General features: G+C 35.0%; 4 protein-coding genes across 4 annotated transcripts; 2 read left to right on the top strand and 2 right to left on the bottom strand.

The window, feature by feature from the left end:
* Window positions 1-1,525: 1,525 nt before the first annotated feature.
* LOC120335525 (nudC domain-containing protein 2-like) lies at window positions 1,526-2,290 on the top strand. Its single transcript, XM_039403042.2, has one exon. It carries the CDS (start codon window positions 1,808-1,810, stop codon window positions 2,288-2,290), a length of 483 nt encoding a protein of 160 aa, XP_039258976.2. The 5' UTR covers window positions 1,526-1,807.
* Window positions 2,252-4,065, top strand: LOC120335524 (bifunctional peptidase and arginyl-hydroxylase JMJD5-like). Its single transcript, XM_039403041.2, has one exon. The coding sequence runs from the start codon at window positions 2,253-2,255 to the stop codon at window positions 3,525-3,527; it is 1,275 nt and encodes a 424-aa protein (XP_039258975.2). The 5' UTR covers window position 2,252; the 3' UTR covers window positions 3,528-4,065.
* Window positions 4,066-4,301: 236 nt separating this feature from the next.
* Window positions 4,302-7,587, bottom strand: LOC120335523 (uncharacterized). Its single transcript, XM_039403040.2, has 2 exons — window positions 6,429-7,587; window positions 4,302-5,540 (listed from the first exon to the last, which is right to left on the bottom strand). Exons 1-2 carry the CDS (start codon window positions 7,547-7,549, stop codon window positions 5,240-5,242), a joined length of 1,422 nt encoding a protein of 473 aa, XP_039258974.2. The 5' UTR covers window positions 7,550-7,587; the 3' UTR covers window positions 4,302-5,239.
* A 4,549-nt stretch (window positions 7,588-12,136) lies between these two features.
* Window positions 12,137-18,491, bottom strand: LOC120336306 (monoglyceride lipase-like). Its single transcript, XM_039403961.2, has 9 exons — window positions 18,390-18,491; window positions 17,704-17,842; window positions 17,036-17,142; window positions 16,267-16,403; window positions 15,135-15,245; window positions 14,527-14,616; window positions 13,285-13,500; window positions 12,938-13,032; window positions 12,137-12,276 (listed from the first exon to the last, which is right to left on the bottom strand). The coding sequence occupies exons 1-9, from the start codon at window positions 18,424-18,426 to the stop codon at window positions 12,270-12,272; spliced, it is 939 nt and encodes a 312-aa protein (XP_039259895.2). The 5' UTR covers window positions 18,427-18,491; the 3' UTR covers window positions 12,137-12,269.
* Window positions 18,492-19,645: the final 1,154 nt, after the last annotated feature.

Below are 19,645 nucleotides of genomic sequence, written 5' to 3'. Positions count from 1 at the left end.
TTAATTGTAGGACTTGAGGATTTCCCGATGCAATAGTTAACATATGCAAAATCTGCCTATCCACTAGGATTAAAATAGAATCAGCTCGGCAGTCGGTGCATCATGGTAAGCCATCGCATCTCTGATTACCCTGAACAGGTTCAAATCCCATGGGAGGTGATTATATGTGAGGGGATAAACAGACTTTTCACCCAACAGACTTTTCTGCCAAATAAGACAGTTTGAGTTAATCTTTTTGTTAATAATACATTGGCATTGGAGTTGCCTAAAAATACATGTGGATTCATAGGAAATTTGGGCATGGGTAGGGGGTTACAGGGTTAAGGTTGTACAGAAGCCACAGGTTGCCCATATATGGCACTAATGTGGTGGATAAATATCCTTAATCACTTAAATCTTAAAATATTTGAGTGTTTATTTAATATAATTTAAAAAAACTGCCATGTCAAAGTCATAACTCAAATCGCCATATGCCATCTAGTGATTGGAATGGTCTGAGGGGGCGAAACGTCTGTGGATCAAAAAGTCTGTAAATAATTACAGATGAGTAAGCACAGGAGTATAAGTCAGTGATAAAAAAAGAGAGAATTTATTATTTCGTCAAACAAAACACATAATATAAAAAATTTCAATAACAAAATAAGTGGAACAAAAGTTCACAGTATGACTGGGAGGTAACGATACAACAGTAATATAATTTATTTATTAAGTTAATTTGATTGAAGAAAAAGAAGAGTACACATGGCGCTTTTATGAGATATAAACATAAATTCGGACAAGGATTTAAATGAGAACTAATTAGAACTGCATTGCAACTCTATACAAAAATATTTCTACAACAGTACAGGAATAGACATATATAAATTAAAGCAGATATGAATTAGCCTATTAACGAACTTTTGACAAAGATGGAACAAAACTACAGAACTAAATTACGATAATCCAGAAACCATTTCTATTCTAGCAATAAATTATTGACTGCACAAAGAGTAAACTTTGGAGTTTGGAGTATCAAAAATTGTCAAATCTGTCCATCTATTTCACTATTGCACGTTGAAAAAATATTTATCACAGTAAATTATGAGATTCATGACAACAGTAGGCCTACTTATATTATATAGTTACCGTACATTACATAACTATGGAGCGCCTATCATATGAATCTAAAATGCCATCCAACTGCTGAACTGAGCAGATTTGCATATTTATCCCGGGAAGAGGAAAGTCGATAAGACGGCTTAACCATATGGCGAACCTGTCGCCCTTGCCAGCTTACCGGTACCCAGTAGACTAAATATAAATCGAAAACAATTTCAGTAAAACAGAGAAAACGAGATATCATATAGCCTAGATCTAACTTATAACACATTCAAGATGACGATAACATTAACACGTCGCAGTGAAATTACGATGCAAATTTTCAGTAGCATGTAATAGTCATTGATTGAGCGGAAATAAATACCGTAGTTACATCATGCAATCCAAGAAAACGTGTAGTAGCCAAAAAATATATTTACACAATTGTTAATACAAGAAAAATGAAATCTCAGATTGTAAAATACATTTAGAAAAATGGAAATTCTTGCCCACTAATTACGGAAGATTGGTGACGTTCCGCATAGAATCTTATCCACCACTGGAACTCTTGTGTGGAGGATTGATTTTAGCATGGTTAATTAACCATGATTTTAGCATAAGTTCATCATAGCCTATTCGGTGAAAAGCATTTGTTACATGGTTGCGATTGCTACTAGTTGAGCGGTTTATTCTCGTAGAATTTTCCGTTTACTTGGAGTTACATTTTGAAATGAATAGCGATTTCGACGAAAGAAGCGGTGTTGCATGTTGCAAGACTCCCTGGGGTAATTGGTATCAAACTGTGCAGGACGTGGTTGTTGTTGTTGATGTTGAGAAAGGGACAAGGGGGAAAGAAGTAAATGTGGTGATTGAACCCCAGCATTTATCTTGCGTTGTGAGGGGGAAGGAATTATTTAACAGCCCCCTACCGCAAGGAATATTGGTGGACGAATCAACTTGGAGTGTGGAAGATCAAAAATTAATCCGAATATTGCTTGTGAAACGCAGTCGCAAGAAAGAAAATTGTTTTTGGCCATCATTATTTGAGGGTGGAGAATTTGCTGTAGACCCTTTAACGAAAGATCAAATGCAAAAAAATTTGACTCTCGAAAGATTTGAACTCGAAAATCCAGGATTCGATTTCAGTAACGCTGAGATCACAGGGAATTATGAAGATGGTGGACCAACTCTTGACCTCAGAAAAGAGTATTAACCTTGAATCTCCGAAAGCAATACTACATTTTACTACTCGCAAATCTGAACTTAAGCAAACATTACCTAGCACAGACTCAGAAATGGAGCATACAATAGTACAATGTCTCCATGTATGTTGCAATAAGATTGACAATGTCTCATTATTCATTTTAAAAGAATGTTGCACATTATTATATGAAAACAATATTGAAAAATGTCTTGACAATGCAGAAATGATACTAGACTTAACATGGGAAAAGTTGAATTCTTTTCATTGGAAAAATGTCCCGCTTGTGTGGCAAAAACTATATTCATTTGCTTGTGTCTTCAAAGCTTCGTGTTTGGGCTATAATGCCACAACAGATGACGATTTGATAGAAATTTGTAGAGTCTCTGACATGGGCTTGCTAATGGGCCATAATGTAATGAATGGTATATTACACAAAATTATTAAAATTTTTAAACCTGCCCAACCGAAATATATTGAGACCCAAAACACTGAAAATTATGAACTAGATCCAGAAGTACATAATCCAATAAAAGTCTTATCAAATCCATCTTTAATTTCTTTCCAAGATTTTATGAACCATGCTCTTCCCATGGTGCTTAGCGATTGCATTGATCATTGGCCTGCTATGGCTAAATGGAATTTTCAGTATCTTAACAATATTGCAGGACACCGACTTGTACCTGTAGAACTTGGTGCTAAATACACTGATGAAAGTTGGGGTCAAAAATTAATGACTATTTCAAATTTCATTCAAAAATATATATTTAATGATGATTGTACATCAAAAGCGTATTTAGCACAACATACACTTTTTGATCAAATCCCACTGCTTAGAAATGACATATGTATTCCAGATTATTGCTGTATTTCAAAAATGCCAGATTGGGACCCTGATACTGATACCGAAATAAATGCTTGGTTTGGACCTGGTGGCACTGTTTCACCATGTCATTATGACAAAAAACACAATCTGTTATGTCAAGTTGCGGGACGTAAATATGTACGGTTATATCATCCTTCACATGAGAATGCTCTCTACCCCCATGAGGGAATGTTAAACAACACATCAAAAGTTGATGTTGAAAAGCCAGATGATACAAATTTTCCACTTTTTACTGAAATGGATCGTAATCATAGGGAAGAATGTATTTTACTGCCTGGCCAGATGCTTTATATACCTCCTGGTTACTGGCATTATGTTAGATCGCTAGATAAAAGCTTTTCTGTAAGTTTCTGGTGGAATTAATGTTTATAAATAAAACTTGTTTGTAGATTATATTGAATATTATGCTTCTGGATTCTGACTGGGGTTTAGTGGCATCACTCCTACACCCATTATGTCAATTTGGCTTGAATATTTATATTCATTTTCCAAATTAACAAAGGCATATCTAGCACAAACAAAATATTATGAATTATTTTGCACACAGATTCAATGGTATATGTAGCAACATTTACCTGTCACAGGTAGCAGTGGCCATTTTGAAGCACCGCATGTAATGTACCAATTTAAAAAAAATCAATATATGCAAGGTCAACGATATCAATTTGACTTTCAAATTCGTCTGAGACTTCATATGGATACTGAACGTGTTGAATACTAATGAATGATAGAATTTCCCGTCAAATTGTGTTATTGTTCTTTCTTGTCAGTAGTTACTGTCTGGTTTTATAGAGTGATGAATGCAGTTTTCCTTTAACAATATGCCACCTTTTTAACAATACATTGTGCCTATTTTATCATACATGTTGAACTACTAATAAATATAATCTCAACAATTGTACTATTTAGTTGCCTGTGAATATGTAACAAGGAGATTCAGGATACCGAGACCCGTGGACTTGGCATATACTTCTTTAAGAAAACATTTAAGAAAACAGTTTGCAGTGAAATACCAGCAAAAACGTCATGACGAGGCTACCTCTAACGCACTACAAGCCTGTTTATAAATGAAGAAGAAGTCGTAACCTTAGCAATTATCATACCATTCTAATTCCTTTGCAGAAGAGATAACCACTATTCACAATCTGTGATTTTGTTTTATTTAAACAACTAGTTTATGAAGATCACTATAACAAATAAAATATATTACTTTTGCTCCATTACACAGTGCATGCAGAAAATTATTTACAGCTCTCAGGGATGTAAACTCCTTATCTGGTGGTGGCTTCGAAAATTTCAATGAATCTGCCAAAATTATGAACATTATAAAGCTCCAAATATCTCTCAGTATAATGGGGAATGCCTGAATAGAATTTTGTAAAATTAAGGATAGAAAAAATGTAGTCATGAATTTTTCATATTGTTCCGGTAGCATTTTTGTAGATATTCAGATTCATATAGTCATAGTGCATTGGTATAAAAACATTTTGCTAGGTAAATAGATCACTTTTAACTATTGTCAAACACATATCAATCCATCGAATAGAAAATTCCATTTTCTTGTCATTTAATTTGGTGTTGCATGTTACCGAAATAAAAGTTGGAAGAAACAAAAATGCAATGCGAAAGCAATTAAAATGTGAAAAAATGGAAAACAGAGTTTATTATTCTACTCTAATATTGGAATAAAAAAGACTTTTCAATTGATTATACAAAAAAAATGATAAAACTTATCGCTGCCTATGATTTTGAATTGGTATTATCAACTAAGTGAAAGATGCTCTTTATTTAAAATTATACATAATATATTTGAATGACATTATTATCCTCTTGTCTGTACACCACATGCTTGTCAGGTAATCTGATTCTAGCAAATTTTTCACATTTGGGAGAGGGTTTGTTTACGAGGCCATTTAAAAACAGCATGTTAAAAATACAAAATGATAATATCTATCATGATCATTAAACGGGAGATGATAACACCAGTAATTTGATTTGTAAGAAATTGGGAACTTCCATATTACTAGACATATACCTATTTAAAAGCTCGATTCAACAAGATTAACAGTTAATGTTCACCAAGAATCTTGCCAAACTGGTTTTGCCTTCCTTTGCGAAAATTGCATAGACCCATTTTCATAATCCCCTTGTCTTGTTTGACCAGATCTCGGTCTTCTGCGCTGTCGTCCCGGTTCAACCGGTCTACCAGTTTGTCTCTCATAATCCCGTAATAAATTTTCCCTTTTGAGAATGCCAGTTGCTTTTGTTGATTGCAGTCTTTTCAGAATTGTCAGGTTCTCTCTTTCAATCCTTTGTTGGTCACGAATCCTGTTTGTAGCTGAGTGATATACCCTTGGTCCTTGTGCCGGGGATGGTCTGTTAATGCATGATTTGTATTAGGTACATATTGCAAAAAAAATTATATAAAAAAAAAAAAATCATACAGATATTGAATTATCCAATCGTAAGATAGTTTGCTGATACAAACTTGCTCAAATAGAACGTTCAATAGAGAGTTATACTGCCGCAAATGAATATATAAAATAATATTTGTCAGATTACGAGGCTTTATATACAATATTTAGTTCATAATAATTCAAGGCATCAGTAGCAAATGATTTTTTAAAAAAGACATTTGAGGATGCCTTTCAATGTTATATCAAATCACCGTAATTCGGGCGCCAATTGAATTGATTTTCGATCAATTTAAAACACTCGTAATATATCGGACTCTCAGAAATGCTGATATCGATACCGCAGAAATATTCTAATATAATTAAATTCAAAATCTCAAAGTTATGACCAAAATTGCCCTCATTTAATTTTAGAAAACTAAAAAAAAAGTGAACCAATCAAATCACTGTTTAATTTACATGGACTTCTATGAGTTCTTTAGTGAAATTATTCAGAAATACTATGATACTTTACAGTGTATTCATCATAGTAAATATTCAGTTTTGGTTATCTCTGATTGGAAATGCATAATGACGGTATTATTCTTCATGGAGTGCTCCAACACCTTGCTTCAAGCAAGGTCCTGCAATAGCGGTGGTTACTGCAATTTAGGGTATCAGGGAATACCAAAATTTTTCAAATTCGGTGACTATCCAATTTCTTTCGAGTACATGGCATGAGTTAAGGTGATACACCCATCCCAAGTTTTATAACCCCAAAAAGTAGATATATTCCGCAGTGTTGGCTTAATACAAATACTTTAAATTACAATGAAAGATCCATATCATATGGATCGTTTCTCATACCCACCTCCTTGCTGTTGCTGGTCTTCTGTTGCTTCTACTTGTGCTTGCATTACTTCTATAAGAAGATGCAGATGATCTCACACTAGAAGCACTAGATGGCCGTTGTCGAGTGTTAAGTTGGGCTAAACGCTGAAGCAATCTTTGATTTTCATAGTCGATATCACGAACTTGTTGATTGGAGAAGGACATGTTTTTTCTATGAGATGGTTTCAAAGGGGGAGGTAAAACACTTTTAGATGCTTTGTGGCTTTGATACATCCTCCTGGCTTTCTCTTCTTGCTCCATCTCTAAAACCACTTCCAGTAATTGACTTAAATCCATAGAATTTTCTGCTGCGACATCTAATAATCTCCTCCGATGATGACGAGATGACGCCTCCATCCTTTGTTGAATTTCCTCATAGCGACTCCTTTTTTTACGCTGAACTCGTTTTCTTCTTATGGCTTGAGTATCTCTTTCACCACTGCTTAAAGGGGTGCCGTCACTAGAATAAAAAATATCTTCAACAGATAAAGTTTCTCCATTCGCGCGACGAGCATGAGGACGTTCCCCATCTTCAATACCACTTTCTTTAATTGTGAATTTCGTTTTAGTTTCTTTTTTCATTTTGTTTCTTTTGTTTGGTGAACTTTCTTCATCATGGGGAATTGTACGTGGTCTCGGTGTAATATCTGGTGATGGCAAGGGAGAAACATCTGTCACAGAACCTGAGGAATCGTCGTCACTCGACGAGGAATTATACTTATTCATTGACGCTTGAACTGGAACATGGACGGTTAACTGTTCTTTAGGTTTTCGTTTAGAATTGGTAGTCGTTTGAGAAATTTGTTTGATCTGTACCTTTGTACTTGAAGTATAAGTTTTACTTGTTTTATGTTCAGATTCAGATAAATCATAACTTTTATGCAGGTCACCCATACCAAGTTGATCATTCTTCATGCCACTGCCATGAAGTTCATCATGCAGATTTCTTTCAGAAGAATTTACTGTTTTTGCGCTCCATTTTGATGTATTAGATACTTTTTTCTCATCTCCTACATCTTTGTCAGAATCGAAAAAATCAAAGTCTTCAAACTTTGATGGACGAGGTGTATCATCAGGTGAGGACTCGGAACTTGATGTCATGTTCAGATATGAATAAAATTTACTTGTTACTTACATGGCTAAAAACACAATGGGTATCAATTGGTTAAAAAAACTTAATAACACAGGTAAAAGTGAGCAGCCATTTGGTTTAAACTAATATTTCACAGTAGTGTCCAATTCTTCTTTGCATTTAACAGATTCGTATCTACTTAGGCAGGTGAGATGGAAACCACTTTTATTTAAGTATTACTTATTCTGTATCCTTGATCGTTCAATGTTAAAGGGCACAAACTATTATTCTCTAACTTCATTACTGGAACAACTTTTTCCCATATGAATTTTGCACAATTTCTGAATTTGTTTAATAACGAATTCCATCTATACGTATTTAAAGTATTATTTCATGAATGAATAAGAAACAAATTGCTTCCATAACACGTTTAGAAGACTGCTGATAACATTGAAGCAATAAATTATATTAAGAACCATAATAACACCACAGAATATGAATAACAAATCAAAAGGAACAGGGAGATAATAGCAGTTCCTCTCAAAGCATTGTTGAGAATAATACCTATGTTATAAATAATCCAGTGAATTTATTGATATAGTTTTGATTTAAGGATAAATATAAATTATTCAATGCAATATATTTAATAAGAATGCTATAACAGTACGGTATGGCACAGTTCTGCAGTTAGGATAAGATTTACATATTTATGAAAGACCGATTTACACCTACATTCATAATTGTACAAAACCTTCTAGCTTTGTGAATGGTATTCGAAGCTTTTTCAAGCAGTCTAATTCTAATATTCTTTCTCTTTTCCGTGTGCTTTCAAATCTGGGATGCAAAACTAACAGACTCGAGTCTACCCTACACCTTGAACGCAGGCAACGGGAATAAATCAGCAATACAGAACGCCGATTCCCTCTGCCGCCTCCAGTGAAAAAGCGTTATCATAACAAGTTGCCCAAGAAGTTGCTATGGCCAAACAAAAAAGGGGGCGGAGCTGCTGATTATATGATCCCGTTCCAGTTTTTTGTAAATACCGGAATCAAATGAGAACATCACTTTTCTTTCAATTTGATCATCTACAAAAATAAATGTGATAAGAGCAAATAATAAATAAATATAAGTATTACAAATCGAAGATATGTTTTTCATCTGAACTGGAATAACCCATCAGGAATTTTTCCGCACTACCCGTAAGAATATATTACGTGCGAGATATTCAAAAAATTAAAATTTGAAAATTTAAATTTAAAAAAACATAATGGAAGGCCACAATTTTTTCAATTTTCATATATGATAAAAATACTAAAAAAATAACTACCGTGTTTCCCCGAAAACAAGACCCAGCCTCAATTCCGAAAATGATTTTAATATGAGTCCTCCCCTTAAAATAAGACCTAGTCAATAACCAAAATTTTTTGCTTTTACCTAGTCGATAGCAAAAAATCTCCCCTACACGTTTTAAATGGTTGATAATAATCTATGTTTTGCAGTTATTCTTAATAAAAACGTGTTATTTATTGGTAAATGCATATCGGTTTTTATATTTTGTATATTTGAAAATTTCGTATTTCTCTACGTTGTAATTTTGTTTTTAATAAATTAAAATAAAAGACATCCCCCAAAAATAAGCCCTAGTTTTATTTTTCGGAAGAAAATTGAAATCAGACCTAATCTTTTTCGTGGAAACAATTAATTATTACTCAAAAAAAATATTGCAAAATGGTAAACTGACAGTCTATATGGAAAAAAAAAATTATCACGAACTCGTATTTTTATTTTAAGTGCAATTTTATTTATGTGGTATTTTGTCTATAGAAATTAATGTTTTTAATAATAATAAAAAAATGAGAATATATTCATTCTTATTCTGGCGCGGCGGTGTGGCTCATCGTGCTAAGCCAGTGTTTCCCAACCAGAGTTCGCGCTCTCAAATGAGTCCGCGGAGCATTTGAATGAGTCCGCAACGAGCCAGAAATTCACTGCGGGCCGCAAACGTCTTTGCGAAACTGAACAATCAGCCAAATGTCGAGTTACGTTAAAATTTACATAAAACGTCACAACCGTGACAACAAAAAAACTATCAATTTTTTATTTCTTATAAAGTGTTGCCCTGTTCACATTCTGATCAGTATTTGCATAATTGAATAGATTTATTGAAGGTATTGCCTGATTCTGTATCGCGTATTTTTATTTTATTGTGTTATTTGACTGTGTTTGGTGGACGGGCGCGTATTTTTAGGTTTTCAACTTTGTCCTTTAGTTCAGGTCCTCTAGCGATGTCTGGTTTATGCAAGTTAATTCGCATATCATTATTCGAGTCAATTAGGGCTGGTAATATATTCGAATATTCAACTATTAGAATAAGAATTAACTATGCGAAAATTTGGTAACAAGGGACAGCAACAGGTCACTTGCGCGTCGCTTAATCAAACGATCGGAGTTCACAACTCACTGGCAAGTTTCCGACGAAAACACGAGTCTGTACACGCTTCTACCAAGTGGTGTTTCTTGCGAGTTCGAACAACGAGGAATAAATTATTTTTCTGATACGTGTCAATGGTGGCAACCCAAGTTTTCCAATTTAAAAAGCGGCAATAATAAAAATAAAACCGACCAAATTTAAATCGCTTTTTTAGACATTGCAAATCGCAAAATTTCTGGTGCGATCGTAGTATAGGAGCATTTTTCCTTGAGTTTCTTTGCTTTATTGCCTTCCTATTGGTACGTATAGTAGCGTACATAAGTACGTACAGTGGCGCCATAGGCGTTGTACGAACATATCAGATTTGTCGAATTTACAAAAATACGAACCAAAACAAAATATAATTGGGCACTTCACCACGCATTATTGTGTCCACGGATTGCCATGATATTATCTGAGTATTATTGATTTTATTTCGTCAACACAACCGCAGATTAATATGGTCCCAATTAAATCAATAATAAAGCAATGCGATGATTATGTATTTTTGATTTACTAATAGAATTTAAATAATATTTTTTATAAGTACTAAATCAAGTGGTACTTTCTGGAAACTTATTGCAGATAGTAGGATTTTTCTAACGGCGATAACAAATTCGCAAGATCGCAAAAAGTATGTATCAAAACTAAATACAATCGGGCAATATATTCTCACATTATTATGTTTGCAGATTGTCGTTCTATTTTAAAGAAGTAATGCTTTCATCTTATCGTAAGTCGACGCAACCGCGAGTTACCATGAACACAATTAAGTTAAAAAAGAAAGACATTTTAAATTCTCGTCATTGTCACGGATTGAATATTGTGCGACAGAAAAGGCCATTACACACTAAAAAAGTCGGCTCTCTTAACAAACGCGTAACTGCGGCAAATTTCTGATTTCGAAATTCGTTACGGTTGCAATAAACGCACATTGTGTCCGCAAAGGTTTTCACCGATGAGAAAATAGTCCGCGACCAACAATGGTTGGGAAACGCTGGACTATCAGTATACAGGTCTGAAATCACAGTACTAGCAGACTAGCCTACAAAATGTCTTATCGCAAAACTAAATGAAGTGGGCTACAATGTACAAAATAAATGGCGTTTGACGGACACAACACTAAACAGCCTAACGAATGCATTTGTGAATATAAACTAGTCCGGTGTAGTATCATAAAAGCAAATCATGTCGCACAACATGAATTTTTTTGAAAAACGTCGCGCAACGCTTCGAGCCGTCCTCGCAAGAGACGAAACATGCCAGCGCAAACGAGCGAGTGAGGCAGGAGAATGCAGCAACCAGCAGCGTGCGTTTAACCTTGTTTACAATCAAATTCTTAACACTAAGAATCTATTTCAATGCATCGAAATCGATTCCGTAGTCGATTCCGACATCCCTAATCACAACACGCGAGACAGAGCAGCTGGTTGATTGCTACGAGAACCGTAGTTCAAGTACAGCGGTCCCCACATTTAAACAACACTCACGTCTCACTATACTTTGTCAATATTTTTGAATTTCCTAATATGCTGAACAAGAGTCTTCGAAGAAAAGATCGAGATAATTTAGTATTGTTTTCTTCAAAACCGTTTATATGAGAAGTGCACGTTCTTTCCCTTTACTTTTATTATCTCTCTAGCTTCAACCGTAATGATCACTCTTACAAAAGAAATTGAATCAAGACATAGGTTGCAAGGGAATGTTTAAAATTGTTTTGAAAACAACGATAACATGCTGCAGAAAGTATTGGTGACAATAAATATACCCGGAGCAACATGATTTTGACGCCATCCTACTTTTGATTTTGATTCGAAGCTATCAGCATGGTTTTCATAATATCGTTCTAACAGTAGTTAATCCACTGCCACTTTGGTATGCGATCTCGGCGTTATAAAACATTTTTCGTACGTTATCTCACTTGCCTAACGTGATCTCAATTGCATAAAGACATTCTTATAAAATTTAGTTCCTTACTCTAACCTTGTCACCGTTGGATTTGGTTGATACTAAAATCACCAGGATCGCATATCGAAGTGGCACTATTAATTCCGTGTACGTTTTAGCAAAAGATCCACAAAAACATACATTGCATTATTTGCTTTGTAATTAAAAATCACGAGATTCGTTATTATTTATTATTATTCATTAATCTGGAGTGGTATTTATTGTCGCTCATCACAGGAATCGGTTGTGACTATGAGGATACTCTACACATCAACATACATTGAGATTGCGCCTATATTCAATTGAAGAAAGCTCGACACCATGATCACGTTTTAAAGTCTGAAAGAAGTTTTGTATACCAGAGATTATCCTACAAAAGACAATGCAAAGTTATTTCACTGTTTATTATAGAGAATGGAAAGGAAAAAATAGAGAAAAAAACTTACCGTATGTATATATATATATAAACTCATTATGTAAATTTATTTTATTTGAAATTAGATTGTTAATGATATTGTATACTAATTTGAATAAAACTGAATTGCATAATACGTGAAAAAATACATTTATGGTATCTTGATATGGTTGTGAGTATTTATTTGAATAGCTAAATGAGATGGCGTTGTGGCATTTTATACAGAAATCATTTACAAGCGAATAGAGCAAAATAGGTTAAGGTTTCTGAATCAATATCTGATTGCTGAAATAGATGGCTTCAAGGACCTGGAAAATTGCGGAGCGTTTTTGAGAGCATATTTTAAGTCGAGCAATCGTATTGAAACATGAACTGCATGAAATGGGTTCGATTTTCCGAATACTTCAAGTATTGTTGTGTAATTTTTTTTTTTCACTTCACAGATTTGCCACAAGCATGTAGGCTGTAGGTTATGAGGCATACCATGCCGTAAGTCATCATCGAGACAAAAGTTAGATTAACCACGATTGAACTTGATGGTAAAATTAATTATAAAATTTAAAAAATAAAATGCAGTATTTCTACATTCGCTCTTTTATCCATTGTAAAACTTCATCAAAATAGGCCTCGACAAATTCTGGAGTTTCACGTTCGAGCTTATGCATTGCACCATTGTAGATCTGTGTGTTAATAATAAAACTTTTACTAAAACTGAAATTAATAAGGGGTCACATACCAAATATAAACGAGAATAAAATTTGTCATGGCTTTTTTATTGCTTTCGCTTAAAATCCTTCCACATGTAATTACTACTGACAATTGAGAATATGTTACCCTCATCACGATCACGAGAATTGGTTGATCAATTAATTTCGTTCAGGTAACGGTAAAGAGGAAGATTTACAAAGATAAACGACCTTAGTTGTTCATACCTTCAAAGTTAAATCTTCGCTTTTGGATACTTCAGCCATGAACCTTGACCCACTGACGTCACAAATTTTGTCATCTTCTGAATGTGCGACAAAGAACGATCCCGTGGTTTGTGGCAGGATTTCTTTCATCTTCTTAGCAATAGCCAAAAACTGAATTGCAAAACTGGCTCTCATTCCTAACTTGTCGTTTAGCGGGTCATTCATGTAAGTCTCCATCTGTGAAATACATGTTTTTAATGCGTATTCGTAGGGTTGAACCGTAATTCGTTTTTGTGAATTTTTCACGCTCAATATCACCAAAATCAGAAACATTAATTAAACAAGGATAGGCGAAATGATCATAATAGATACATGATTTCATGGTGTTGGCCCTACAAACGTAAAATTGCAGTGCTTATAAGACTTAAAATTTTGCACAGATCCGACTTTCGTTATGATAGTGTACATAACAGCTATTAGCCTAATTGACAAACATAGCAATAATACAATCGAAATTAAACTATTCATTTTCAAAGTATGGAATGTATTTTTTGTTTGCTTTTGGCTACCATGTTTGGTGCAAGTACACTGAATTCATAGGAAGTGTGACATTATTTGATATTATTAATGTTTAATAACGCTATATAGGAAAAGATGGATTTACATACATATTGATCCTGGGGGAGAGGAATGGCGAGAAGACGGCTTAATCATACAGCGAACCACGGCCTCTCATATGGTTTAGCAGTTCATATCGGGTATGGGATTAGTTAGCCAGTTATTTGTTTTCAGAAGCATGAACTTGATGGTGGGGGACGCCGTAACCGACCAGCGGTTACGTGAACCACCCCTACGGTAGCGAGGAGTCCGGCAATCCTCTCGCACATAATTATCCCCCACGGGATTGGAACCTGCGAACCCACGCAGATTATCAGATATAAAGGTTGAATCACACTATTTGATTTGAAGAAAGTATTCCACTAAATCCAAAATCACTCGGCATTTCAATGTTATGATTTTAAAATGATTCTCGGAATCAGAATGTCATATTTTCTGGATACTTCATCTACACAAGGAATACATTTCATCATTGTCTATCATTGGTTTCCTACCGATCTCTGTGCATATCCTTCATGAAATGAATGGTAAATGAAATGTTTCTCAAATTTCGATTACTATATTTTGGCAAACCCACAGAATCAATTGCTCACTTACAGCTTATTACAGGCGCTCATAATAACAAAGAATATTTTTTTAAATTGCCTGTTTCTCGTCTCTTGAAAGGAAGTCTGTTTCCATTTGTGCTATCCGAATTTTTGGTGCAAGACGCCCAACAATCTTAGCCAAGATAACCTGTTTTATCAAATAAATAAATGAGTGACGATTGAGTGAGCTATTGATATCTGGGCGTCCCCAAAGAATCCACTTCGAAATATCAATTTATCCGATGAAAACTGTCAGAAAATGCAATTAAGGTCAAATCAACTTGCATTTATGTAACAACTTCTCAATGCCCCATCATAGCATTGCTATGAAAATGCGTATATATTAAATTTTTAAGGCTTACTGATGAAATTAGTTTAGTGGAAATTGCAAAGATTGGCAAAAAAAGATACGAAGTTACGTTTTCGGAAATATTTCTTGCTTGATTATACATGATATTGCTTTTGTGGTAAAGTGTATTATAGATCAATTATTTTTTAGAATTATTGTAATTTCGTGAGTATTTCGTAAAATGAAAATCAGCTTTTAACATAATTAGATAACCACGAAAGTTGACAAACAAGCCACTTTCATTGACTTGGGGTAACATGTGATGCTACTTGAGTTGAGAATGTTGTGTATTCTATAGTCAATTATTCATAAATTACCTTCACTGGAGTAGCTGTGGCTTCACTTGGTGTGATATAGGGAGCTGATAAGAGAATACCGCGAAAGAAGTTCGGCCTTTCGTGAGCTGCGATCAATGCAAGCGCACCTCCCTGCACATAAAGATCAAACTTCATTTAGGATAGGATAGGATAGGATTTACATATTTATCCCGGGGGAGAGGAAAGCCGATAAGACGGCTTATCCATATGGCGAACCACGGCCTCTCGTCCGGTTACCATTCCAAGTCGGGTATGGGATTAGTTAGGTATACTGTATTGTTTGTTTTCGGAAGCATGGAATTGGTGGTGGAGGAAGCCGTAACCGACCAGCGGTTACGTGAACCACCCAACGACGGCGAGGAGTCCAGCAATCCTCTCGCACATAACCATCCCTGCATGGGATTCGAACCTGCGAACCCACGCAGAGTAATTAGAGGAGCGGTGGCGAGCGTATTCCTAACGCTTAACCCGTTGAACCACACCGCCGCGCCCGCGGCCGCCCGCGGAATTACTACTTCAAATTTTTAGGCCATCACTATGTAGTTAGTTTATAATATGTAAAAACAGAGGACTTTTACATATTATTATTATTGGACGCGAAGTGGACAAAGAGATCGCTTTGTTGTAATTATTAGTATGATGTTGTTAGAGTTCTTGTTGTTGCTCTGAAATAATCGCTTTAAAATTTTCAGCGGTTAAAGACTAAAATTTCGATGGAAGGCTACTACTTTTATTTAATTAAAAAAATATTGTGGGCTTTATAAGATTGTTTTTTTGTGTACGATGACGTCATCAAAATTAAACATTGCGCACCTCGTGGCGGGTCCGCGTTCATGTTAGTGGTAAGGCGAGGTCGCGGAGACTGCGGGTGGTGTCTACTGTGTCTGTGACAGATTGCATATCCGTACTACTTTGTTTTGGCTTTCGTGTTCATATACTTGCGCATCGTTCTTTAGTTATTATTGTAAATTCTCGAGTGGTTACCTAAATACATAGGACGCATATAAACTTCACGCCCATTGACTGTTGTCTGTACCTACCCGCAAGGTAGCCTACCTCATTATGCTATAATGCGTTTACAAAAACCGAATATGTAATTTTCATATTCAAAAAATAAGAAAACGTAGTTTACCATGGAATGAGCGTATATGAATATGGGAACCTCCGGATACTCCGGTCTTATCAAATCGATGTGTTGCCATATGTCTCGCACCATAACTTTATAATCCAATATATGACCTCGAAGACCTTGACTTTCTCCATGAGCAACTAAAATAAATGAAAGTAGCATTTTAGTTTTAAAATTGTGCACATAGAAACTGAAATGAAAAAAATCGATGCTAGTACTAACTATAGTTCTGACATGGGCAAACTACGCGGGCCAAGCCCGCGGGCCAAATCCGGCCCGTTTGGTAATTCAATCTGGCTCGCCTGATGCTGCCACAACTAAACTAAAACCAAATTTTGATGTTTTAGCTAAAAATAGCTCAAGGAATGTGTTAAGATTGCAATTAAATTTAGTTTTGGAACGAGGCTTATTGTTTTCCACTTTTTCTTTTGTAACATTGTAAATATTGCTCATAAAATGTAACATTTTAGATTGACTTTTTACGTCACACTTACATGGCCCGACAGTCTAGATGAGCAAAATTGTTGGCCCCTAGTTCAAAAACCTTGCCCACCTCTAGTACTATAGCTAGACGGTAGTATGCCGGATTTAATCACCGATTACGAATGTTTTATTTTACTGCTGTCTGTAGTTAAAATACATGATAGTTACAGGAGCATCAACTCCAGATTAATAGAACAGTAATGGAGTGGCCGTGGCGATCATTTTACATAACAGTTCCCTTGGTACTCAGCAACATACTGCACTGCTATTAATGTTGAATTCAAATCACCATCATCATGGGCAAATGAATAAATTCCAAGCTCCATCATTCTTTCTGCTAGTACTTTTGAAGGTGCAGAATGTTCAGCAAATCCGTGTGCATGGAACATCAATGCTCTGAATTTATATTATACAATAACTAAAGACTTGGAACGAAAAGAGGTGTTGGGAACCCATGGGTGTAATTTATTAGGAAATGGATAGGATTAGGATATGCGAAAATATAATATTGTGAACAATATAAAACAACTCCTAAAATATACTTGACAGATTTGATTTAAATTATTTAAAGATGATTTTATTCGTTTACCGAATTCATTTTGTATATGTGCTATCATCCCCAAATCTCTTTTTCTACAATAAGAAACGTTATCTTTTTTTTTAATTTTAATCTACAAAAATGTGGGTTACCCAAACCCAATATATACAAAATTTTAGTAAGCATAATTAATAATTATATAATAATAAAAATTGAACTGATTTTTGTAACGATTCCACAGCATGACAGGAATAGGACTGTAGTATTATCATCTAAAAGAATATCATCATTAGCCATGTTTTATGATAATTAACTCATAACTGTTTGATCGTTCGATTACTTGAAGGTAATATAACTAACTTATTTTTATAGACAATTTTTATCTTAATATTGAAAGCACAATCAAATCAAATATTTACTTGATTTCTGTATCTGGTTTCCAATATCTGCAAAATAAATATTGACCATCTGCATTAACGATATGATCAACGTCGCCGAATGAAATACCGGAAGAAGTATTTGGATATTTGATCTTTTTTGACACATTTTCCGTAGTTCCTGCAATAAAATAAAGAATCACATATTTAAAATTGATAAATTTTGTGGCATATGAAACATTTTATTTGTGAATTCAAAAATGTGCGTTTTTTGTTAGAAAAAATATCGATGAAAGTTAGCTAATATTCAATTTATTATATCTCTGAAGCTTGAGTTTTTCATCAAACCGGTTCCCTCTCGGCAAACACCAATTGTTATCTTGGTGTAGCATGCAGCGTCGATAATATAGTTATTCGATACTCCCGTTTCCCGTAGTATGTGAACCAAGATGGGATACCGAAACGTAGTATGTATACCAGGGTTAGGCCATAATTTCAGGTACAAATACCACGTGAGTCACTTGGCTAGACCCCGACCTCGTAATAGAACTAAAATAATAAGTAAAATTGGAATAAAATTATGGCCTAACCTTAACCTGGTACACATATTACGTTCCGGTGTCCGCCATTTTGGTTCACATACTGCGGGAGTACCAGTTATTCCAACCTAAGACCCATTTTCAATATGCGTGTTGCAGTACCATAGAAGCATGTATATCTATTCTTACCATTTTCTACTGCGGTTGAAGTATTTTTCGCATTCATTTTTTATGTTAGGTTGACAACACCAGTCTCAAATATTATATATACCAGACAATCTAAATAATACTGTAATTAATAAAAATCGAGTTGTATATTTTAAATAAAGAATTGTGGAATTAGGTAATTTATATATATATATAGACAAAAACCTACAATTAATGTGGTTTAATGACATAGTCCACAATAATACAATATCTCGCCTTTTCGTTACACACTTAGATAGCTGTTTGCTCTTCTGCGATCTCATTTAAAGACAGCATTTCTCATGTGTGGGTACTGAATAATTGTTTTGTGTTTTATGCTTTGCAACCTACGACTTCCTCATTTTGTGGATAATTGTCCACGCAATACCAGATTTTCATCACATAAACAACTTGTCGGTTGCTGTACTTGCTATGTCCCGCTCCTTTCAATCTGAGATAAATATATATATATAAGTTGGCTAAACGCTTTTTTCTCTAGACGAATCACAATTAATAAAACAAACAGACAGTTGTTTGACTTATTATCTCACTTGAGCTTGTGGTAACCGGCTCATTATTTGTCAGAAGCATAATAGACTTTGAAAGAACCTCATGCTTGGTGGTTTATCCTCACTCGACATTTGCAATCCAAACATAAATCTCTGTTCATTATTTGTTCAGCCCAAGCTTTACCTCGTTTGTAATGTAACCATGTAATGCCACCTATAAACGGGAGTCAAAAGTTTGGGTTAAAGTGCGGCCTGATGGGACTAATCCCGGCCCCGCCATCAAAAATAGGCCTAACGCGGTGCTCTTAGACCCTACCGCACCGGTGTGCGACTCGGTGTAAAATATATTTGAGCATTGCTCTTTTGTTTCTGAATAGTCAATTCAATACCTCGTGTTCCTAACCCGTAGCGCATTGCGCCAACCGTCGAGGCACGAACATCAGGACCTCGAAGGTTGGTAGTTAGATGGTCTATTGACCGTGGATCACATTTACATACTTTTGATTTTTCAAGTCATTTTTTTTTATGAAATAGCGATCTAGTGGTCTTAAAATCGGCGAGTCGAAAAAAAATGAAGATTCCATATCTATCACCTAAACCATAGTGTAATGACCTTGTGCCAGAAATGCCGAGTCCAATAAGATTTCGATCCTTCGGTGGTGATATTCTATTATATGTATCAGCAGGCACGTATCCAAAGGCGTACAAATCTCATATAAACAGCAGCGTGTTAAAAGATGCAAAAGTACG

Source organism: Styela clava, chromosome 2 (genome assembly GCF_964204865.1).
Source record: "Styela clava chromosome 2, kaStyClav1.hap1.2, whole genome shotgun sequence".
NCBI lineage: Eukaryota > Metazoa > Chordata > Ascidiacea > Stolidobranchia > Styelidae > Styela > Styela clava.
Note: the sequence above shows the minus strand (reverse complement) of the source record. Positions and strands in the feature narration are given on the sequence as shown.